We start from the raw sequence: 25,276 nt of genomic DNA on the forward strand, positions 1-25,276 counted from the left end.
TCACAAAATACACTGGATTTTTAAATTTTTTTCCTTTTTCTTGAATACTTCATACCAACAGCCATGTTAGTTCACATGTAGGCTCAACGAGACGGACCAGCCTCAACAGTAAATTCTTCATCCTTTCTTTCAGGAAAGTTTCCTACTGCAATTACATTCAGTGTTCAAAAATCTCTTAATTTAACAAACTAACATCAACAGGATGCTACATCCTACCTTGAAACAACATACAAACTTCAAAATACCCAAGGTACAAACTACTCAAACTACAACAAGAAAACCAAGTACAACTAAAGAGTGATCATTCTTAAAACCTATTTCTAAAAAGTTACTAGGTTACTAATTACAGTTACATGTATGTAACACCAGGGGCTATAGAAGCAAGATAAATTACATCCATGGATTTTAAGAAAAAGAAAATTCTAGTTCCAGTCAGGTTACCAAGAATCTTGTTATTTGTTTTAGAAGATCTGGTCTGAATGACTGGAAGGACTACGTAGGACATGAATCCTGTCATTTGTACTGTCTATTAAATACTGCAAAGCTGTAAATGCAGGGAAGGTAAGATTATCTTGCCACTAAGGTGGCACTTTATCTGTGTGGCAAAGCCTTCGCAATCTGAACATACAAGTTAGTTTTTTAAGAAAACTCCCCTCTGCAAGGGCTGTTCTCTTATATAAGAAACTTAACCGTACTTGGTAAAAAATATGGACAGAAACATTATAAAAGATGAAAAATTATGCAACCCCTAATATTTATTCTGTAACCACGAGAGGATAAGAAAGTAAACCTTATTTTTGAAACACACAATCTATTTTGAAAGAAATACGATTATTCTTGAAGTGATGCAGTACCAAACAGCCTACCACTATAGGAAGTGGAATATTCTTATGGAAGATTCTCACCCCAAATAGTAATAAAAATAATATCTGAATTTCAGAACTTTTCAAATCCTTACATATTTGCATATGGTCATATTTTCTTCTGCATATATGCTGTTTATGATTCAAAATAACACTGAAAAGGAAAGTTATTTAATGTTTTCTCACCTTACCAATATTAGTTGTATTTACAATTGTGAAATTTCCATAAAACATACCTAGAAAGTGCGTGGTATTTTTACCTTATCTTTATCCATGCCAGGTTCTCTGTACACTGTCCACTTCTGTGCATCATCACTGTATAAAATTCTGTAGGCTGAGACATAATAGTAGTACTCTGCTAAAGTTGATCCAGTAGTTATAATGCCTGTGAAAAAGAAGGTGTCCAGTTAAGACAAAAAAACCTGCTACCAGTTTGTAAAAATTTACAGATCAGCTTTTGAATCCAGAGTTAAGATAGTCTGGAGTCTTCACTGGTCCAGTTTATTTCAAGAAGTTTATCCAACTCCAAGGTGCCAGAGTCTGAAACTTCTGCAGTGACTGTAACTTAATAATCATTTTACTTACTTTTGTATTTTAATTTTCATGATATAAACTTACTAAGCACTTTACCCTCATTTCTTGATGGAAATGACCCATTCATTTGACTACAGCCCACTCCTGTCTCCAGCTGCTGAGACAGCACTGCTCTTCCTGTTCTTGTACTGCCAACTAAGAGCACCACTGAAAGAACTGTAGATTCCTACAGCTGATGCTTCCATGCTGCAGAACAACTCACACAGGAAAGCTGTTTTGTAAAAGCTTATTAGCACAGGATTTGAAGAGTCACATAACATCCAAATAGTCCCTAGGGAGATAATAACAAAGGCTGCTGGTAAACTAGAGTTGTTTAATGACAGGAAGCCAAGCTGCTGATAGCAGGGTGTGCAGCTGAGGTTACAGAGACCAATTCATGCATTTGAAAGAGACAAACCCAAACCAATCAAAGGAGAACGTTTCACAGTAGCCTTAAAGCCCAGGATTCTACTAAGCACTCTACCTAAAACAAATTTATTTTTTATTTAAATCAAATGACAAACGTGCCCATTATCAACAGTGAATCACCTTTCCACAATTAAAACAAAACAGAAAACTAACATCAGTACAGAAGATACAACAGCTGCACTGCCACACCAGAGGTTAAACTCAAAATGCTGATGCTTCACTACTCGGAATGGGCAACGCTGCAATCAACGGGAACCAGTAACCATAAGCAAGCGACCTCAACTCCCAGAACATGAAGCAAACCATCCACAGCAGGCTGGGAAACAGCACCTCCAGCTGTCTCACCAAATAAACAGCTACTAAAATCATCATTTCTGTGAAGAGCCTGGCTGCATCAGCCTGCAGTTTGGCCTGTTTGCTGAAGTAAGGCACAGACTGCTCAGGGGCCACCATCCCCAACTCCCAGCCCAAGTTCCACGTGAAGCAAGGAGGTGAAAGAGAGGCTACCAGCTGGTTTACTCTACCTGCTGCTTATCTCACACTGCACTGCAACTACTCTTGTCTCTACTGTTGGATTCACTATGGCTCTTACAGGGACTAGGGAAAATCTAGAAACCTAAGTCAGCATATGTGCATTGGAGGTACCAGTGGATTGAGTTGACTGGATTTCGATTTGCACCTCAAAGTAGACAATTAGCAGGCAAAGAGAAGCATCAAGGATCCAATAAAATCCACAGGAAAAACTTCAACAAATTCTGATGGAAGAGCTGTCTTCCACTATGAAACTACATCTCTTCAGCTCCAGGCTCCTCCAAATTTGCTGTATTGGTGTCTCCTGGATTTATATCTAAGACTTAGCACGGAAAAAAGGATGTCAGTAACCAAACTTTTTGAATGCTGCTAAAAAATCACATCAGATTCACTTACCTGTTATTTTCTTTTCTTTATTCAAATCAATCTGCAACCACTGGTGCTCATCACTGATAAGAGCAGCCCAAGGAGGACCAACCCTTTTTAGTCTGGCATTTTCAGGTTTCCAAATGTTTACTTGTCCTGTTTGGTTAGGCCACTCAAGAATAGATGATGAAGTGATCTGGGAATCAGGAATTACCCCAGATTCCATCCCCAGTGTCCCATAGCAACCTGAACAACAGAAAAGGTGAGGACTGAAAATGAAAACTGAAGCTACTCTGCTTGGATTTTAAGACTTTATGTACAAATATTAAAGTGCCACCTAAATTTATTCCATAACAACACTATCAACAAAACACACTGTCTTTTGCTTTTTAACAGTGACACTGAAACCCAACTTCATAGTAATGAGATTGCCATGATTTATGCCTGCTCCAAGAGTAACATGAATATCCTCTTAGTCACCACTCACACAGAGCACTAGATGAGAAGCTTTGGGGGAACTGTCATGGTTTAAGATGGTTGATGCAGGAATGGGAAACAGACTACTTGATCATTTGTTCCTTTTTGTGTCTATATGACTTCTTGATTTTTAAACCCACCTCAGTATGACAGTTTAATTTGAGCATCAAAGCATGTAGGAAGTCATGTCATAATCCTGGTCTTAAGCTCAAATGCATCCCTGAAATTAGCTGCATTTTTTTGGTCACCATTCTTACTATGAGTTTCTTCCCATGTTGCATTCTGCTGATGGCTAACAAACATCTCCTAAATTCAGGGCTAAATCTCCTTGTGGCTAGTTGATATCCACCTGCTGTTTGCTAAATCTTGTTCTGTAGTGCCAACAGTTTTCTCCTCTCACATGCGTACTTCCCAGAAATAGCAGCAGAGAGCAATCTTTTCCTTCAGTTAGGCAGGCTGAACAACCCAGCCTAGTTTCCCTTCTCCTGTTAGCACCCCCTCTCTGCACCAAGGTTGAGCACTCATCCTTGAAGGGAGCCCACGTGTGACTGGATCCCAGGGAAGCCCTTACCCATGTCCTGTGAGATGACATTAATAGTTTATTGTCTCTACTGGACATACTTCACCTGCCACAGCCCAGGATCACGTTAGCACTTTACTAACAGAATCCTTTCCCTCATCTCTTGTTTCCATTTAACATGTTGCCAGTTTGAAGCAGAAATGCTTCAGTCTGTAAGCATCTGACATTCTACCTTTTGCTTTGTGATTCTTCAGTTAATTTCTATCACTCAAGCCTCAAAGTCAGCCAGGTCTTCCTGTACAAATAATTTCATCTTTCTCTGCACAGACCACACCTCTGGCATTAATAACACACTCTTCTATTTCGTATCAAATGAAACCAACTACTACAGAAGAAACAGAGTAAGACCTTCAGCACAGTCTGATAAACCTCATTTGAGCATACCACAGGAGTTTTCTTTTGCCTTCAGCAAATTCCTAGGTCACTTAACTACAGAGATTTTAATCTAGACCTGCATCTCATCTCTAGTTTATTCAGTAATTTTTCATGTGTCACTGAAATCCAGAGATCTAGATCAGCATTTTGTCCTATCTCTTCATATTTCCAGGCCATTAATTACTTTCATACACACTACCAAATCACATTTTGAAAGACCAGCAAAAAGACACCAGCAAACCCCACCCAGATCACTGTGTTTAATATTCTTCATGCATAAGGACACCAGACATGCAATTCCTTCTTTCAGTTCTTGCAGAGGGTCTGGGAGAGAAATTATTTTGCTATTAGGTACATTATATTTTCTAATTTTTGTCTGTTTGTTTACATTTCCATCTCCAAACACCCCTGCCCATCAGATTCCTGTCTTTATATCCCCATTCTGCATCCCTTTTATTTATATTAGGAAAAGTATTTGTTTACTTTTGAGAAGTATGTGCACGCTCCCTCCCCCCTTTTTTTTTTAACTTTATCCTTATGAAAAACAGACATGATGGTTTTATGGATTTTATATTGTTATTAGAACAGTTAAAGACACTGAGGAAAGGCCATTGTCTTCACAGTACTGCCAACATCCACTCAAAGACAGCATTCAAAGTGACTTACAGAAAAACTAGTTTCCATTTAGAAAACTGCAGCTAATCTATTTGAAAAACAGGTAAGATAGAAGGTAAAAACCTCACGAAGCAGTAAGGCTTCAAAAAGGGCAACACTTGTGATAACAATCATCAACCTGGCACACATGGACAAAACAAAACATAAAAGCCAAGAAGGGACATATCTTAGACACAGAGCAGGCCCAAGATGCCCTTCCAGAGCAAGAGAGACAGTAATTTACCACACAGCATTCAGCTGCAAGGAAAGGGGAGGGGAAAAAAGTAAAACAAGGAAGAGAAAGGTGAGGAATCATTTTGAGATTTCTTCTAGCTTTCTTAACAGACAACCAGGAAAGTGTAAGGAATAAACCTAGAAGAAAACCAGAATGCACAGTTGTTACAAATAAAGAGCAACTCTTAATGCCCAGCTCTCCTTTAGTAGTCTGTTTAAAGTATAAGAGTCAAGTCACTTTAAATTAGACTACAATAGAGGAACGTAACTTGAAAGAATCTCTGTCTGCAGATAAGCAAGGCTTACCTATAAATGTAGTGATAATTAATCATTGAATTGAGATAGTAAAACAATTCAAAAATATATATTACTGAGGAATGCAGTAAAAGAAGTCTCACAAACTAGAACAAAAATTAAGAAATAATATACCTCCACACTTATTCCTACTCACAACGTTTGCATCAAAGTAATAACATGTAATACATGTGATAACACTTACCACTTGTCTTAAAGGTGAAGAGACTTGTAGATAAAGGTCCCCTGCAGAGAACAAAAGATATTTTGCAGTACTCAGGTAAACTGAAACAAACTGTCTTCAATTCATTTTTCCTGCCAATGAAACCTATGCACATATGCCTGAACAAACACTCAGTGATTAAAGCAACACTTTCTGCCACCAAGTTGCAGCGCTTTCAGTACAAACACCTTTTCAACTGAAAGCTAGTCCAGAGATACTGAGTTGGAGGCTTTCAAACAAACATACCAGGCAAAAGGCACGTCTTCATTAAAATGCTCCCTTACATATTAAGCTAATCATAACAACAAGAATCAATCTCCTCTGACTACTTTCATTCCTGGGACTTCTGGGATACAATGACAAGCTACACTCTTTTCCCTGTAACTAAAAAGCTGCCATTACATTACTATTTTTCCACAGACCATTAGGAATTTACAGTCAAGTGGGTAAAAGATCCTCACAGAATTTGGAAAATTAATCTTTACAGGTTAAAAATATCTAGTAAACAATTACATTGCAGCAAAAGTGCACTGTGAGAACCTTAGAGAAGAGAACCTGTCAGGGGAACATGTAGCTCCACTAGCTGAAATTAATCCTGCAGTGAGATACTACCAAGATCTAAGGTGCCAAAGATAAGGAAAATACAGGAAGTACACTTACACCTTTGAGGTGACATTGTTAGCCAAGGAGCCTTCATAGTAGGGAATGCCCTTGCTGATCACAACGTTAATTTGGCCACCCAGAGTATTTGACACAACGCCTGCGTGAACACCAGCCATACAAAGTGGTGACGACTTGAAGAGGGGGGAAAGAAAAATTTAATACTGCAAAGTAAATAAATTAAATACCACATCACATACTGTAAATGCTACACTATCCAGTTATAGCCTTTGTTATTATTACATTAATATACTGTTCTAATTTATTTAGAAATAACAGACCCATCTACAGTTCATTATGAAATTTATAAAAACAAAAAGAAGGTCCTAAATTTCACTGGGTCCTTGCCCAGATGTATTTGGTACATAACTCCTGTAACTAAATACCCTCAAACCAACACCAATGTGAAACAGTCTGAAAAAACCAGACAGCCAGACTCTCAGCCTACAATAAATTATGTTAGACAACAGAAATTGAAGACATAAATACATAGAAAATCTTTTAATAGAAAGCACATTGAAAGTTTGTTTGTTTATTTTCTCACAATTAAGGAGTGTTGCACTGCAGATTTTGCAGCTTTTTGCCAAGGCGTTGTATTTTTTAGTTTAACTCATGGTTAAACATGGTTTACCTGGATGGTTATCCAGGACTCTGATCCATATAAACCCACAGTAATACATGAATACAACTCATCCTAAAGAAGTCAATTACCTACATTGTACAGGTCAGTGGATATCAGTTACACAAAGTGTTTTTGCAGGACATCATGTTCTTGCCTTCTCTCCCTGGATGACTGGATCTACTAAGAAATGTCACAGTGACACCTCCCTGGCTTGCAGGCTGGCTGTGCCAAGTGAGCAGGACTCATCACACCAGTCCTTCAGGCACTGCACAGAGTGACCAGAGAAACATGCCTCTGTCTCCTGGATCAAAACTAGCCAAGCTGGGAAGCAAAGCCTTCCAGCCAAAGGGGTTTGACCAAGAAATACTCTAGTGTTCAGAAGAGAGACAGTCCAGTTCCAAAAAGAGCTTAGCAGCAGTGGCTTTGCACCATCCACCATGTGCACCAAGATTTCTGGAGGATTACTGGCTACACACAGTGCAACAGGCACAGACAGAGCTATTCTGAGGTGTCCCTGCAATGTGCAGCACAGGGGTATGAGAGACATGTTGCAATTCCGCAGCCCCTCACATCCAGCAAGACTGGGATCAACATAGCTCCCCTTTCCACTGGAAGTATGAACATGGGATTCTGCAGTACATGCAGCTCTCTCCTCTGTGCCCACCAGAAGATGTCAGCAATGAGAGCTCCAAGCTCTCAAGGACTGTCCACAATAGGGTGACACAGCAAAGAATCAAGATTTAGAGTATTTTTTAAAGCAACAAGCAGTTGCTGTACATTTGAAAGAGATGAATGAGAAATCTCTACCTGAAACTTGGCCCAACAGCGGGCTGGACAATTTGATTTCTTTGCACACAACTTGACTTCTGGGAAATTCTCTGCTTTTATATTCAGTGCAATAAAGTGAGAAAAGTGACAAAAGAAAGTCATAGGGCATTTATTTCTGAAAGTTTCCTTTTTCCTCCATAGAAAACCATTTTTCCAGATTTTGGAAAAAAAAACTCCCAACAAGCAGGACTCCTACGAATGCTGCAAATATGTTAGGCAGAGAATCAACTTCACCTTGTTACCAGCTACAAAAATTACCTCACAGCCATTTAGTGAAGACTCACTGTGGACCAGAACATATAAGAGTTACCTTGTGGTGACATTTTTACGTGGGGATGATTAAGGATTTACACATACTTGAGGAAAGAAAATCAGTCAGGCACACTTTAGGTTCATATTTAATACTAAAATATTTGAATGCTAACATTTTTAAATTGTCTTTCCTCTGTGCTAGATCTAATGGCTTATTAAAGGAGTATTTTTTAAAAAACAAAGAGATTTCATGTAATTTTTACTAGATTGCTAGCAAAATTATAATCACCTAAAAACAAACAAAGGAAACACCCTCCAGTCCTATGGCAAGTTTGTTAATTCAGCTGCAAAATCTTACATTAGAAAAACACTATACAGGGTTTTGTAGTGTTTTAAGTAAATAGTACATTATTAAAGATTTAATTTCCATTTTACAGAAATACTAATCTTAGAGTATTAACTCTGTTTTGCAAATTATTTTATAGCTGCTGAGCATAAACAGTATTTCATCTGTCCAGTTGTAATAAAAAATTAATATAACCACTGAGACCCTGCTGAGAGAGGCATTACATTGCCAAAAATCAGGACAACATCATTCACTGGTTTTTTCATTATAAATCTGAATTTCCCAAACTGAGAAAGGCAACAAAAACAAAACAGGAAATAGAAAACAATATTTTGATTGATCCACCTTTCTCTGCAGCCCTTATGAAAATGTTTTGAGACTACTACACTATTTCACTTCTTGGAGGTGGCAGCATCTGAAGCACCTGTCATTTAGCAGCAGTGCCAAAACCTGAATACCATGTTATTCACCTTAGGAGGTATAAATTCCAGCATCCAGGAAGCAGAACTAACATGAACAACTATAGCTGACTTGTATTGTGCATTGTGTGTTTTACCAAAATTCACTTGGGCCCACACTATTTTTACTTACATCTCGGTATCCATGAGGAATAGTGCCTGAAATATCAGCAAAAGGGATCACACATCCAGCTGGACAATACTTACTAGAAGAGAACAAAATATCAAGTCAAGATATACATACACTTACAACTCTTTTAATGTTACAAAATAGTAACTGTGATTTGATCTACAATACACTGCTATTCATATATCCCTATGTAAGGATATATCCTAATTGAATGAAAAGCAACAGGCAAGACACTTGTACCTCTGGAGCCAGCCCATGTTCATGTTCCAGGGCCATTTCATACTGCAAACATGAAAATTATTACATCTGCAAAAGTGAACTGGAGTAAACTTGTTAACATTTTCACCACAGTTCAACAACATTGAGGCAATATTGCAGGTTCCATGAAAACAGTGAGATTCAGACTTTGGCACATGGTAAGGTCAGAACCTACAGTTAGAGCCCTATTTTGGAACTTGGGAAAATGGAAGAGAAATGCAAAGGTTGCACTTCAAAATGTTTCATGATGCCATGGCTTATGTTCTCCAAAAAGTAAGTTTAGGTACTTCACAATACTCTGCAGCTTTAAACATTGTCCTTTAGATGGAAACGGAGAAGGAGAAAACAGGGAAATAACAAATGCTTCCCCCATCAGAAGGTACAGCATTCTGTGTCTCCACAGAACCTCATTAATGCACACCAAACTGTGAAATGGGTTTGTAATTTTCAACACATTTCATCATTTAGTGCTCCTTAGGTAACTGTAATATGAATTTCAGTATTTAAGGTGTATACCTGCTGTAATATTCTTTCTACGGGAATTAGATGTTAGCTCCTATGTGTTAGTGCAAATTAACGAGGTTCTACTGTATACTGCATGTAAATAACAAAAATGGGAGAGAGGGAGGAAGCAGGAGTGCAAATGGTAAAATTACTCAGCTCTAACCCTAATTGTTTCTCAAGTTCTCTGGATGGCAAATTTTCAAGCTGCAGTCAGACATAAGTAACAGTGAAGTAGAAACACTAAAATTACTTTATTAAAGAGATTGGGTGGAAACAGGTAAAAATCAGTCTTACTTGAATTCTGGTTCGGAAAAGTGACTTGCATTGTCTAAACAGGTAATTAAGTCTGGAAAGAAAAAATGTCAGGTCAAGAGGATAATAAAGACAGTAAGTTTGAGTATGCTTTTTAAAGTGCATGAAAATAAACATTGGAGCCCTGAGGCTTCACCAAAAGTCTCAGAATGAAGAAACCGTGTTACGACTAAATTTCTTGCAACAGATTTTGTATTACAGTAGAACCTTGCTAATTTGTCTAAGTAACTGGAAAATCTACTGAAAATGTGACATGAGACATATTACAAAAATTTGTCTCCTGTACAGCTTAATTTTAATTTACAGTCACACTTCAGACAACCCAAGATAATTCAGAGACACAAACATATGCTCTTTTCACAAAATTAAATTAATATTCTACCTAAAGAGGCCTGTGTTTTCAGCATTGCTGAACCTAAGCGCTACAAGGAACAAATATTATAGTGCCATGTTATTGGCATCCATGACTGATACTTCAAATTTCATGTTTGTGTCTGACGTGGCTCAGCACATACAGTCCAACATACAGAGAGGAAAGCAACAAAACCTCCACAAAATTAAAAACTGAAAGTCTTTATCTGTTCTTTTTAGAATTATTTCCAGAGAAGGTTTTTTCAAGCCTTTTGCCTACTGAAGCAGTTGCTTGTAATCCTTCATTTCCTCATGGACCACGTAGGTCACTCACCTTTACAATGAGCGGAAGGAGATGCAAAACAAATACAGCAACTTCTTTCAGAAGGTTAGAGTAACCAAAAACATGGCAAAAAATCAAGAAATGGCAAAAAGACTAAAAAGTAGTCAGCAGATTATGTAATTAAAGAGCTGAGGGAGTACAGGATACTGCTACTGAAATAAAATTTTCCATGAGGTTAGTCTGTATAAAATATACACCATTTGATAGGAAAAGTTTATAGTTATCTGCCACCTTGACTACCAGCTGAAAAAAATGCATTTTATCCTTAATATGAAGGAGTTCTTTCATTCGTAACAGACAACTGACATTCTTCCTCTGCTATTCAAGGCAAGCTATGATACCATCTCTTTAAAACTACAGCAACTTTTAAGTAACTGGCAGTGCAACGTCCTACACAGAAGTAACAGCAAGAGTGTATCAAATTTTTAGAAGTTAATTTGTGTGAATGTGGGAATAAATAAATTAGTTCTGTGTTTTTACTAGACAGCTCTAATTTTGCCAACAAAGAAAAATTACCAAATAATTATAAATACCTGATTTGTCAGTGGTTGAATAAGCTGCAAGAAATCCACGTCCAGAAGCGTGAATCCCGCTCATGAACTGTACTGTGACCTCGTTGCTTTTTGAAGTAATTAAACCATCCATTTGAAAGTCAAACCCACAGTATTTTCCTATGGAGAGAAGGAGAACAAAGATTGAACCAAACCAACAGAGGTAATAAGCAACTTATTTCATTTGCAGCACCTTATTTTACTTGCAGTGTAAGCTCACATTATTTCCAGTGTATATTCAAAAACAAACACATGTGCATAACACTAAATAAGGTTGTTAGTGTCCATTTAATGGCAGACTATGAGTAACACATTTATTTTGTCACTGTCAACAGGTGAGAGTCTCTTAACACTCGCAGATAAATGTGACCTTATCCCATTCACCTCTAATCATACATAACCTTCACAGTCAGTACTTCAAAGAATATGTCAAGAAAAAGGATCAAGTTAGGGCAATGAGAAGCATCTACAGAAGCAAAGGAGAAGCAAATGAGAAAATAGCCTTCATCTTCCCTCAGTGGCTGGGGCACTTCTTCCTTGTCAACTTTTCCATGGTTTCTGTCAAGTACTTTTCTCAGTTTTGGATAACAACAGGTATGATTCACTACATTTCAGTAGTAACATACAAGCATATGTGAGCACCGTTAATATAAACTGCTAATTGGTTCACTTTCTGGTTTGCTGTATCTAAAAAACATATACAGGTTCTGTATCTGGATACTTCACTTGCCATACAAAGTGAACAAAAATAACACAATTCAAATTAAGATGCTGGAATCCACAGATGTTGACAATATTTGCCCCATGATGTTTTAGAATTGCTATCAAATAACGTTACTGGATAAATGGCTGCTAAACAGACTCAAGTCAATATGGAATTCTCCAGTCCTACTAACTAGAAAATTTAATAAAGATACTGATCAGTTCATTAACCTGTTAAAAAAAAAAATCTTCTGTTCTATAGGCTCCCTTGATCATTCGATATTGTAAAAACCATCTATAACCCTATTGAAGATTCTGTAGTGGATAATCAAAGTGGATAATCACCAGCAGTAGATGACACTCCATATGTTTCACCTTATCATTCCATTTGCTTTCCTCATAATAAGTTTTGTTTTCAGCCACTGGATCTTGTTAGATCACTGACCAGCATGAGATTTCTCTCACTGTAGGTCAGACTGTCCTCAAAACACCATTTATCCCCTTCTTCAGGCAAATACACAGTGTAAGACACCTAAATCTAGCTTGGATAAACTACCCAGTGTTGCTTGCACCATGGACATACAGCCTTTGACAAACTGTAGACTGATACACCTTATGATTCACAGCAAGACATAGTTTTGAGACTATAAATCATTTTTCTAACTCTTCCCTGGCCTCTTGCCAAATTTTTAGCAATCTTTTTAAAAAGCAGGCACTACAAATGGACAAAACACAACTGCAGTGATGCCTCTGTATGTGCAGAAGATGTAATATTACTATTTTTTCTGTACTTATGCATTGAAGGAACCCAGTGTTTGTGTACAGCACCATCACAGCAGGAGAGGGAATTCCTGTGTCTGAAGTACACCTGACTGCAGATGCACAGTGATTGGACTGTAATGAAATTTTATAAAAAACACCTCTAAATCTCAAATTAGAGACAAACTTAACAGCAACTATTTGAATCTTCATTTGATTTCTCGATAAATATTCAAGAGGCTTGGAATAAGCACTAGCCCTTAAAAGCTTCATTAGGAACCCTCTCTTTATCAACTAAGTAATCCACTAACAATTTATTCTTTAATCTAATCAATTTTTAAGTAATTTCAGATTAAAATAGGTATGATTGCATTTCAGACTTTATGTAATACAAGTATTTTAATGCTAGAGCATGTCAGGAGTCTTGAATGGAAAAACTTAGGATAAATCCAGATTTCTTCTAAGGAAATTGAGGTCACTGTTTAATCTCTCCAGTGTGTGCTGCTTCAAACACGAACATTCAAGAACCTGCATCATCTGTACCTGTCACTGTTAATATCACTGTTTGTTCTGTGATTTAACTTATTAAGAGCAGAACAACACACACATTTGCTCAACATACTGTGCTATTGCCCCAGCTGGGAACAGCTGAAAGTCAAGAGAAACAAATGAAGTAGAAAATTTACTCGAACCCATGAAGTCACTTGTAAAAGTGAGTAATAGACTTATCAGAACTTGACGTTCCTTGCCATTTAAGGTATTCAGTGTTTCCTATTTTAGACTAAGCCTGGCTCAACAGCGCCAAGCACATACTTATTTTCACACACTCTTACCTAGGTAGCAGTTGGAAAAGAGGGTTAACAAAGCTAACACTTCACTAGTCTCTTTATAAAAAGCTCTATTTAGTGGGATCGGCGTTTGAGTTGCAAAAAAACAATCTTGGTGTGGTAAATCTCCCTTTCTCTCTCTCCAAATTAAAGTTTTAGGTAAGAAAATAAGATTAATCTGCATAATAACAATTAATATTAGAGAAGGAAGAATGACAATTCATTTTGAGTTTTATGCCAAGTAACCACAAGGGTCTTAACACCCTACATACACTTTGGTACAGATTATAACATCACACTGCTATTTCAGAAAAAACAACACTGACTTCTAGTCATGAAATTGAATTTGTTCTCCTGAAGAGAGCAAAGATTAAACTATGAATATTATCTGAACGTGGAGGGTATTTGAACTACACAACTTTTGAAGCCAGACATCCTTTAATACCACCAAAACAAACAGCTCAAATCAGAGCGAATCCATATAACAGGAAAGGCATTTCAGGTAAGATACATATATATATATATATACACTCCTTATAGTTCTACAATGTCCTCTTCAGTGCTTACAAGAACTTTGCAAGCTACTGGGAAATGTCTGAGAAAAAAACCCCACATAATCATGGGGTTTCCTTTGATAATCTTAAGAATCAAAGATTATTATAGGATCTATGTTGCATTTAGCATCTAGTTTTTGTCAAAAAGTAACAAAAGTACCAACAGTATATCCAAGTTTTAGACAAGACATAGTTCTCAAATACCAATTATAAAAGCTCCTACCTATCTCTGTCCTGTTGGGGCCAATTCCATTGTGAACTCTTAAGTAACTGGAATGACAAGAATCTGAGTCATCAATATCAAAATCGCCGAATTTGAGCTGAACTCGCTGCCCAGGCTTTACCCGAATTTCCCACTCACAAACTGTGCTATTGGGAGATGTCCGTGGGTAGTTTATGGAAGCAAGAGTTCCACTTTCAGGGCCCAGAACAGTGTGTCCACATCCATCACCTACAAAAGAACAAGGAGAAATCAGCTCACACATTCATCTTTAAGGCTTCACTGGGGATTTAGTCAAACCACACTAATCACGTTAGAAGAAAACTCCAAGATAAGTCACATGCAGATGAAACAGTAATTAAGGCAACTAATGTTGCCTTATGTTTAGCTTCTCATCACAGATGACCAGAGAGCTGCTAAGACTTCCTCAATGAGATGAAAATTCATCCCTGATGGCTTTAAAAATTGCACAGACAGTACAGAAAGTGTCCCTGTTATTTCACGTTCCCTCTACACCTCAGTACAGAGTGAAACAGATTCTGAAAAGGAGGGAGAAACCTGCCAATAAAACAAAAGCATATGGGTTTTACTGTAGTTACTGTATTCACATGATGAAAAAGAAGCAAAAAGCCAATGAACAGCAAACAGTACTGAACACAACTGAACACAGCTCTGAGCACTACCAAACCACTAATATGTTGTTTTCTACTGCACCACAATTTTAATGCTGCAATTCATTCATACTTAGAGAACTCACTCAATTTTTCTGCATTTGTTCAACAAATTAAATTGTAACTCCAATCTGGAGTCCTCTACCTAACATTTGAGTATTAACTTTAAATAGCAATAACAATATTAATGAAGACTTGTTTAACAAGTGGAAAAAATAGCACCAATTGTGTATTCTCAATATCAAATTATGAAGAGCAAACTGACAAATCTAATTACTCAACAACGAGACACGAATTTCCTGTAGTGTGTGAACAAAAAGTGCTAGAATTTATGTGTTGCTTTGGAAATAAAAATGTTCTTAAAGTAACATTCACAATGATCAACATGATTTGCATTGACAGAAGTTGGTTTTGAGAGCTAAAGGTGTCAGTCTGAAAGTGTTTCATATTACACAATATGTGCAGTTCCTCTATAATGCATGAAAAGGTAAGCTAAGCTTTAGGGACAAAGACTGTACACATATTTAAGAATTTTAACTAAATTTCAAAATTCATGCAAGATTGAATGGAAAAGTCAGTTGAATGCACTGAAGAGATGTCGGAAACAAACTGTGATTAACTTAACTAGATCTGATTAATCTGTTTGCAAACTAGTTCCCACCCCAATATTTGTCTCTAAACCAAGACACAAACACACCTAATTTCTAGTAGCAAAAACTGTTCTCTTTATAATCTGAGCACATTGAAAGATAGCTGCATGTTCTAAAAGTTGAAGTGCTGCTGACATATACAGATTCATAAACAGATGCATATGCAAACTGCAGCATATTTTCTTGCCAGCAATCTTGAATCAAAATGATGCATCTTTGGAAAAGTTAACTAGAATATCTGCTCCAGTAAATCAAAATTTCTATTTGTAAAGCTGTTGTTCAGCCACGTTTTTATTAATGCAATCTGCTTTAAAACGCTTTGTTCTATCCCATGACAAGTATTTCCATTTGGGTGACAGATGATAAATTACTTTTCTAAATTACTGTTGTTGAATACATGAGACACAATTGTCCAATGTTACAAAGAGGTAACTTAAACTGCATGTTCCTTGTATCATTATAATTCTGGTTTCTTTCCAAAAGCATGTTATAAATCTAAGAAAAATGAAAGCTTTATCACTCAAAACCTGTATGGTCTTGGTTTATTAGTTAGAAAACATTTAAATGTCAGACTCCTTATTAGTCACAATATGCTTAACAGTCAAGAAAAATGGATTCCTTTGCTAGTAAACTGGCTTTTTTGCAAGCAAGTACTCCCAGACATTACCAAATGCATGGAACTTATTATATTAACAAAAATAAAAACAACAAATACGTTCATGGTGATATTTGTGGCTAGTATTTCAAAACTCTTTATACTGCAGACACATAAAAATAATTTTCAACATGAGCAGCTGTCAGTTTTAGTTTATTTTCTAAATAAAAACAATGAGCCAGTTAACCAATTCGGTGCTTTTCCTATCCTTGGGGTAAGCAACTCCTTATCCATTCACAGATTGAAAATATTATGCAGATACACTAATATAGTGGCCTTTTGAACACGAAATCATAGTAACTTTCACCTGTATGGGCAGATAAACTGCTCTGAGTGCATTTTAAGGAAAGTAAGAATGCTTGCATGATCTAGAATGCTTGGCAGTTAATTATTTCGCCTCTCAATGGGCCTTTTATTGCAATACAGTAACAACATAAATGTTATTTCTTACATCCAGGAAGACCAATAATGTGCATGATTCTGTATCTTTGATTCTTCACTGTATTTTTGCATCCTAAGTCTATGCTGCTGAAAGTCAAAGGAGTGCTTGGGATTCTTCTTTGACCCAAACTGTATTTAAACCATAAATTTCTCTAGTTAAAAGTAGATAAGACCATGCCTAATATCCATTTAAACCATTCTTTCCAGTAGCTTGTTGTTCAGTTGTCTCAAGCATGAAACAATACCTGCACTGCATTTGCATGATGAACAGGGCACCTTTCCGGTGAGAAAAGCAAAGAACTCCACAAACACCCTCACACATTTAGGCGATAAAATGCAAATAAAATACTGTAAATTTTAAAAAGACATTGTGACTTTTCTTTAAAAGACACATCACTTAAAAATGTTAAAATTTCCCCCAGTAGTTTGGAACACTGTCTTGTTTCCAGTGGCTAGAGAGAAATGCTTTTTAGTCTGTCTCACACAATTTAATAGAAATGCCAATCACAAATCCCCCTTTTGTTGTAGGCTTTCTTGAAAACATGAAAGGAAAAATACTCCTCTATCCATATTAAAAAAACCTGCTGTCAAATCATAATAGAAATTAATGTAAAGGAAAAACAGTTGTGCTGAACTGCATCTAGAGCATCATCTTACTATAAATCCAATTTTTACAAGTATCATATTGTGAAAGGACATTTTATATCACATTTTGTTGTATGTTTCACTTAGGTTAGTGATAACAGAAATGCCAGACACTTCATGCCTGAAGAATTTGAAGATTACCACAGCATATACAGTCTGCCAAGGGCAGCCACATCATTCAGGAGCTATCTGCAAATTTCTAAAAAAAATCAGACTTCCAGTGAAACCTGCAGGACAATGAAATCACATTTTGTTTTACTGCTACTAGAGAAGGGTAGTTCTTGAGCCTCTCCATGTAAAGTGGTGCTTCATCATTTCTGCCAAAGTTGTATAAATACCACCAATGAACTCCAGAGACACATACACACATCCTGTATCAGGGGAGCAATCTGCAACACTCAGCAATTTCTCCAAGAAAAAGAGAAAATACAATTCTTTGCACTACAGTCACATATATAGGAGCATTGGCTACCTATTCATTCGGAAGGCAAGTGCCACAGAATCTTTTGCTTCTGCTTATCTGTGTGCATGAGAGTGTAGTATCTGAGAACACACAGAAGAGAGAGACATCAATTCCTAAATCAATTATTCCTGAACGGGTTGACAACCTCTGTTGTCAGTACACAGCTGAACGAGCCTCCTGCTTTCTTTCAGTCTTCTCTGTCACACAACAGACCTACTGCACCTGCAGAATAGAAAAAGCCCTGGTAGAAGCACCAGATCACTTGTGTACACACATCACACCTGACACGTGCTGACCCTCCTGCAGACGTGCATCGAATTCCATGTGTCCTGAGGTCCATGTCCACCGTAAACACGAGGGAGCTCAGCTCTTCACCCAAACATGTGTTAGAAACACGGACTGCCCCTCTAAGGAGCCAGCATATGAAAGCAGACTGCTGCCATCAGGGAACCATCCATCTCTTCTGCAGGCGCCTTTGACTGCGGTCTGGATGAATTATCCTGACAGATTACATATAACGCCGGGCTATGGCACACTGATGTCTGATGCAATCATGCAGGTGATTTAAAACAATTTCTTATACCCAAGTTCTTTACATCAACAAAATACAGGACTTGAACCAACACAAACATACCAAAATACATTGGGTTTTGGTATATGAAGAAAATGAAACGTACAGGAGTGGGTGCTAAGTACCCTATTAACACCCATATACATATATAATATATAATAATTATAAATTAATTATTCTTTATAGTTGTGGAAGTCAATTAATCAGAACTTTTTCCCTCCGAGACTGGTTGCTTTTAGTGACTGCTAATCTTGTTCTCACTACCAAAACACATCAAAAATTAATTTTTAAGACCAGTGAATACTTTCCCACTCTTTACTTGGAGACGAGTGAATGATAAAATAAAGACATTAGACAGTTTAATATTATAATCTATAAGGGGTAACTGATGCATATCAAAACACTAATCTCAATTTTAACACACACTTTTGAACAGACTCAATTTAACCAGTGGGTTTCCTGAGAAAATTTTACATATATAAGCTATGATTTTCTGCGTTTGCGACTACACATAGGATGTAATTAAAACTTTCTTAACTAAGCAAAGGTAGAACCAAAGCTATTAGAGCTAAGTAAGTAAAATGGGTATTTTAAAGCATTCATTTAACTCCAAATGCACAACTCTTTCTGATTCAATACACCACTATAATTTCTCCTGTTTAGCTCCTGTGCTCTGTATTTCCCCACTTTTTATCAGTGTGCCGCTAAAAGACGCTGCTTCTACTTTTTGCTTTTCTCAGTGTGGGTAAGGAAGTTTACACAATGAACAAAACAGTTCCATGAATAAGAAACACTGAGGAATTAAGACCACAGAGACATCAAATTCTGAACAGCTTTTTCGTGTATTTTCAAATGCCCTTATTTGTGTCCTCCAAATTCACTGCTGTTTCCACCAAAATCCACAGAATGCTGTTCTCTTCAGGAAGGAATCTGTTCCTCTGTCAGAATTAATTTTCTTAACAAGCCAACACAAGTACACAGTTGACTTTCATCTTTAAGCCATTTATTAGCCTCAGTAACACACTGGTTTGGGCATTTCATCCCATTACAGATGTTTCACAACATAAAATACCCCACACTTTCATAAGAGAGGCCATAGCTCAATAAACACTCAAAGGCACTTCAAATTAGCACAGCCACAGACAAAAGCAAGCCTTGTCTGCATCTCACTTTTGGCCACATGTTCTCACACCCTTCCTGGTACAGGAGGTGAACACTTCTGGGCCACATGGACAACCAGACCAGGGACTTGGCATAAAAACAGCTGTTAGTTTTAACCCAGAGCAATCCCCTAATTTATTTTAGTGTGCACATTCAACAGCACCTTCCTTGACAGAGGGATAGGACGGTGTGAGAGTAAGGAAACACCAGCAACTGCTCCCTTCACCAGCACTGCCAATCTGCATTTACATTTTATACAACCCTGAATCCCAACCAGAAATGCAGAAACTATCCCTGCCTTGGGAAGAGCAGTCACTCAAGACTGGTGCACTGCCTTGAGGAACTGAGCTGGTTGTAGACAGTGCCCGACCCATCCCCACCACAGTGTTAGATTTCACCAACTCACCCCTCCGAGGCAGCTCACTGTGTCACTGCCAGTGGCAGGAGGACAGGTGGGATTACACAGTTATTTCAGCTTGGATTGATTTACCTGCTGTGGGGCACCCTTAGGAGGGTAATCAAATTATGGGTTGAGGTTTAACAAAGATAGGAACGGGACAAAAGGTAAAGTACAATAAGCATCTTGCCTTTGAAAATGTTGGCAGATCAGTGGGGAGGCAGCATGGGGTGAGAGGACACAGAGGCTGCTTCTTGTTCTTATAGTAAAATTACAAAATTTAAGATGCCATTACAACAAAGTTTTACTGTTTTCATTTACAACATTGGCCACGTGCTGGGCTAGTGATAATTAGCACTTTATTATTTTCATCTGCACACACAGCTTTACAATTACCATCTCTGGGAAATGCAGTCTTAGCTTTCAGCCACTGAATTTTACACAAAGAGGAACACTTAGCCCTCCTAAATTTAGCATCCAGAATATGGTAACATTTTAAAAGAAAATATCTTCAATTATTAAGTTGTCAGAGCAGGTAAGACAGGTGCTTCCTCCACTATTGTATACTAATCAAACTGACTGCTTCAAATACACAGTAAAAAAGATCAGTTGTATAAGACAGTGTTGCAGAGCTTTTACTTACTGATGTAAGGGACACGATATAAGTCCCTAGGGACAGCTATGACTTGCTTAAATACTATGCTGGCAAGAGCAGCCTGCAAAGACAGGCTAGCCATGGTGAAAAGTGATTTATGTGAGGACTCTGTAAGAGGACTCTCTGCTCAATGACACATAATGCAGAAGCCCTTCTGATCTGCTGCCCATGCTGAATCATAGGGACAGCTCATGTTGTATGTTGTCGTTTGTCTGGCACATGCAGCTTTCCCAGTTCCCAAGACATAGCATCTACTTTGCAATCTGCACCAACACTTTCATAAACACTGTAGTGCTTCAGTGCTTTCAGCAGAAACACAGATGATGAAGGAAATGAAAAATAACACACAGATGGTCACGCAAAATACTACGACAATAAGCAACAGTCGTGGTCAGAATGGGCTTCAACTCTCTTGTATGTCCTTCCAACTCCTCACCACACCAGGACCACATGAAATTTCACAAGCCTTATGTATGTCAACAAAGAGGCAAAAAGTTCTGTAATCATACCAGTAATTCACATGCCAAATTAACATTACAAGCATCATTTTTTCCCTTCCATTTCCATCTCACAAATGAGACTGCACAGCCCACACTGCAGATCCGTGGTGGCACATGTTGATCCAAACACCAGATGCTGCAGCACCACCTTGCCTTTCATGAGCATCTACCACTTCCCACCCTGTCTGGGGCTCATTGTACCCTTGTTGAGCTGCACCACAGTTTTATGCCCAGGTTATCATCCCACCTGCCTTTAGCTGAGTAAGGGTACAGATATGGTTTAATGGCTGAACAGTCACTGGAGCCTGCGCAGAGGCTCCTTGCAGAGGATGCAAGACAGGGACAGGGAGGAGAGGGTGAGACAGCAGCAGCCAGAGGTAATTTTTGGCTACCACAGAATCAAGAGAAGCTGGTAGGAAAGGAAGCTGATGGCTTGAGTACCTGAACAAAACAAAACAAAAACCCAGTAGGGCATGTTGGTGCTTTCAAAAAGAAAACTTCAAAACCCAGTGGTAACTATTTGCACCCTGTAGCTGCATCAAGAACAGTGACTTTAAATATCGGTTTCTAACCCTCTTCAAAGTCTGTCGTCCAACTGATACAACAGAACACTCCACATCTCCACACCAGTACTTCCTTCTTCCAGAGTAGGTGACATTGATTTCTAACATTCATTTTCTAATCTACTTTCAAAATTACAATGGGGACTGTTTGGAGTTTTCCCATTTTGAATAACTTGGCTTCATTCTAGCATCATAAAATTTAATACACAATCTGTTCTAAGAAGCCATTCATTCCTAGTTTTGCCCTGTAAAACAAAGATATTTGCCCTTAAAGGTATTTTCATACTTCTGACCCTCTAGGAATACAATCAACAAAATAATGTACTACTGAATAATAAAATGATTAATTAGGAAGATGACAGTAAATTTAAACTTTAAGTGCCAAAATTATCACAAAAAGTATAGCAAGAGCATGTAGGTAGTCAGCAGTGCAGTCCGTAGAGCTTTAGTAAAAACTATCTGTGAACTTTAAACCTGCCCATCAGCTTTGCTGTACCTTCTTGGTAGCAAGAAGAAAATGATGCCTCGTGTAACAGAACTGGAGAACTTGAAAACAGTTCTTTAAAAACTAAGAGATAATGGAATGCAAGTGCTTTATTTGATGTTTTCAAATATACCTGAGAAAAAGATAAAAACTGGTCACCACTGAGGCTTTGCACATAAGTGTTCACAAGCATTAAATTTAATGCATCACTCTTTCCATCCTTGTGATAATGAGATGTATTTTGATACCTGCACACAATTCTATAAAAATAGAATTTAATAGATAATGTGGTTCAGGGCTTCTTGTTTTACCACAAAACTCACAGATTTGTAAAAGAAAAATTAGGCACCGATAGCTTCTTTCCATCACACTGAACTATGTTTTTCCCCACATCTTAACCATTTTGGAGCAAAGGTAAAATGAACAGATATGGGTTTTAACTGGCTACAGTCCTGCTAAAGGTACAGCAGCTACCAGCTATGAAAACCTTTGGGGACTTGTTGGCAAACATACATGCACAACATATCCATACACATGCTGGATATGCAGAAACTATCCTTTCCCAGTCAAAAGCTCTCCAAACTCTTAGAAGCAGCAAAGCAAAATTGCACCATTGTAATTCACCTTCCATTTCCATTGTTTTCCTAACTCATCTTTCCACTCAAGATATTGAGGTTCTTTCACATGCCTCATTTCTGTGGGGTTTCTCTACACATTTACCAAAAAAAATTTACATCCAAGTAGCTATACTTGTAGGCAAGTCGCTTGTCTTGACAAGTCTAATTAATATACCACTTTATACATCCTGGTTTTACACTTTTAGCTTTATATTGGGGTGAAACTAAAGAGAACTGTGGCACAAATGCTAAAACAGTTCAACGTTAACCCTCAACATCCAAAGCTGCAACTGGGCACTAAAGCAGCTACTACGTCCACTCCAAGAAACTGCAATTAAGAGACATGAAAAGATTTCCACTTCACGGTCAAGCAACATGTGAGGTATTAGGATTGTTCTATCTAAGTCTAGGAAAACCACAAATGGACCACGGAATAGGAACAGAAAATGGTACTTATGGATGAAAAATAATTAAACTTTTGCAAATCTGGAATAATTTTACAAATATTTATTTACAAACTTTGTTTAAACACCAGGCCAAGATAAACAGTAATATGACTGACAGCTGAGAAGCTTTCACATCATCATCTTTTTTAGAAACCATGACAAAAGAGTTATCTGCTCACAACCATTTTCAGAAGCATACAGAGTTTTCAAGTTCCCTTTTCCACCATTAATAATATTCCTCGAGGATGTATCAAATTATTACTTCTGACAGCACATCAAGTAAAGAATCAAGAAAATCAACATATTCTTTAAATAAATGGTTCTATCAGAAGAACCATTGTGAGGGAAAAAGTTAAAAAGAGAATCCATGGGGCCTCACGCACAATACATCGCATTTCAGCAAGACTGGCAATCCTAAGATTAGAAGCTGGCAAGGACTGTCATTCTGATGGATACTACTCCAAACCTGGATGACAAAACCTCTTCCTTGAGCTGAAAGTAAATTTGGAAAGAACTTCAAAAATCTAGGAGGAGAGTTTAGAGCTGGGATTGACGAGGGAAATTATAAAGTGAAGACAGAAGTGTTTAATAAAGCATATAGATGACCTGACTATTGATTCTATTTTCATTTTTCAGTATATAAATGATGCATGATCTCTGGAACGTGGGTAATAAGGCAGTGTCCTGTGATTTTGCTGGAGTTGAATTGAGTTTTCACATCATAAAGAATGTAGGAATGTTAAAATGTAATATACTTACTTAAAACTGTTACTGAACAATGAAAAATGTTAACAAAACCAAAGATATTCATGCAGAATAGAACAAAAAAAAATTTTAAAATAGCTTTTTTCTTTAATACCACAATTAACAAAACTGCTGTAATATAGTCTTGCCAATGAAAGATAAACTCCGGTGTAAAAAAAGCACTAGAGAAATATTTCCTTAAAAAAAACAAAACAAAGCTCAACCCCTCCCCCCAAAAAACTGGAAAAAAACCCCCACAACCAAAAAAAACCCCAAACCCACAATAAAAAACCTCCAGACTCTATCTCTTTAAAAGAACAAAGTGCAAATTTGAACTTCTCTGATCCTAATTTATAAGTTATTTTACAGAAAGATGGATTCACAATAGTGACCAGAAGGGCCCTTTTAAGTATGATTTCTTGTGTGCCACAACTGCTTACAGTTGGCTAGTCACTATTCTAACCAAAGGGAATTTAGGACGTTGCATTAAATCTCCTTCTGGGAAGTTTTCAGACTCGAATGGTGGCACCTTAAGAGAGAGAATTTGTAACTATTTCTAAAGCTAGCATGCTTTAAACACCCCTGTGGGAAAACAAATAAACAAAATACAAAACCAACCCGCCACCACTACACCATCTGTTTCCCAGAAATTCTTAAAAATGCACCTACTAGCATTGCCAAGGATGACACCACTAAGTTCATAAACTTGATTCAGCTTACACAACAACACTCACTAATGCCGTAGCTATGTACGCTATCGTAACAAGGGTGCAGAACTGGAACTTTCCTAACTGTGATACCATTCAGAAACAAGATGCATGGAATTCCTATTACTAGGACAGAATTTCGTATTTTCAGTCAGATACTAAGAACAGAGGTTGTTAGGATCAGCAGTCAAGTAACTGTAAGAAAATAATGACTACCCGAGTCACAATGCAAAACACCAATTCTACAGAGACCAGTGAACAGGCCAAAATGTCCTTTCCATGTTAACACACATTAAAAGCAGGCATCTGACACATACACATCCAGTCCCCATCTACATACATTCTGCTTCCAGGAATCCTTTTCTTCAAAAGAATTTACCTTTTTTAAACAATTGCCAAGAGCTGCTAGGAATCCTTGCACTTCTGGTGGTTCATGCACTTGTATTTTATGTTGCTACTGCAAACGTATTTCAGTTGTTTTATAGCTAAGGAGGTGGAAACTTGCAGCAAAATATTTAGAATTATGAGTTATCATTTTTTGTAAAGAGAAACACTGATGAGTTTGATTTTTAGGATGCAACTCATCTCACAAAGTGAAAGAGATAACTAATCACTGAGCTTCAGTACCCA

At 37.5% G+C, this 25,276-nt stretch overlaps 1 protein-coding gene across 1 annotated transcript in view; it reads right to left on the reverse strand.

Moving 5' to 3' along the window:
* DCBLD2 (discoidin, CUB and LCCL domain containing 2) overlaps nucleotides 1-25,276 on the reverse strand; it is a gene marked incomplete at its 5' end in the record, with an annotated part of 40,501 nt that overhangs the window by 8,848 nt on the left and 6,377 nt on the right. Inside the window, 8 exons of the mRNA XM_027653352.1 lie at nucleotides 1,124-1,248; nucleotides 2,793-3,008; nucleotides 5,582-5,622; nucleotides 6,260-6,393; nucleotides 8,899-8,971; nucleotides 9,952-10,003; nucleotides 11,197-11,334; nucleotides 14,280-14,507. Of these exons, the coding sequence (XP_027509153.1) occupies nucleotides 1,124-1,248; nucleotides 2,793-3,008; nucleotides 5,582-5,622; nucleotides 6,260-6,393; nucleotides 8,899-8,971; nucleotides 9,952-10,003; nucleotides 11,197-11,334; nucleotides 14,280-14,507 (1,007 nt within the window). The remainder of the gene's footprint in view (nucleotides 1-1,123; nucleotides 1,249-2,792; nucleotides 3,009-5,581; nucleotides 5,623-6,259; nucleotides 6,394-8,898; nucleotides 8,972-9,951; nucleotides 10,004-11,196; nucleotides 11,335-14,279; nucleotides 14,508-25,276) is intronic.

This window comes from Corapipo altera, unplaced genomic scaffold (assembly GCF_003945725.1).
Source record: "Corapipo altera isolate COAL_440 unplaced genomic scaffold, ASM394572v1 61, whole genome shotgun sequence".
NCBI classification, from domain to species: Eukaryota; Metazoa; Chordata; class Aves; order Passeriformes; family Pipridae; genus Corapipo; species Corapipo altera.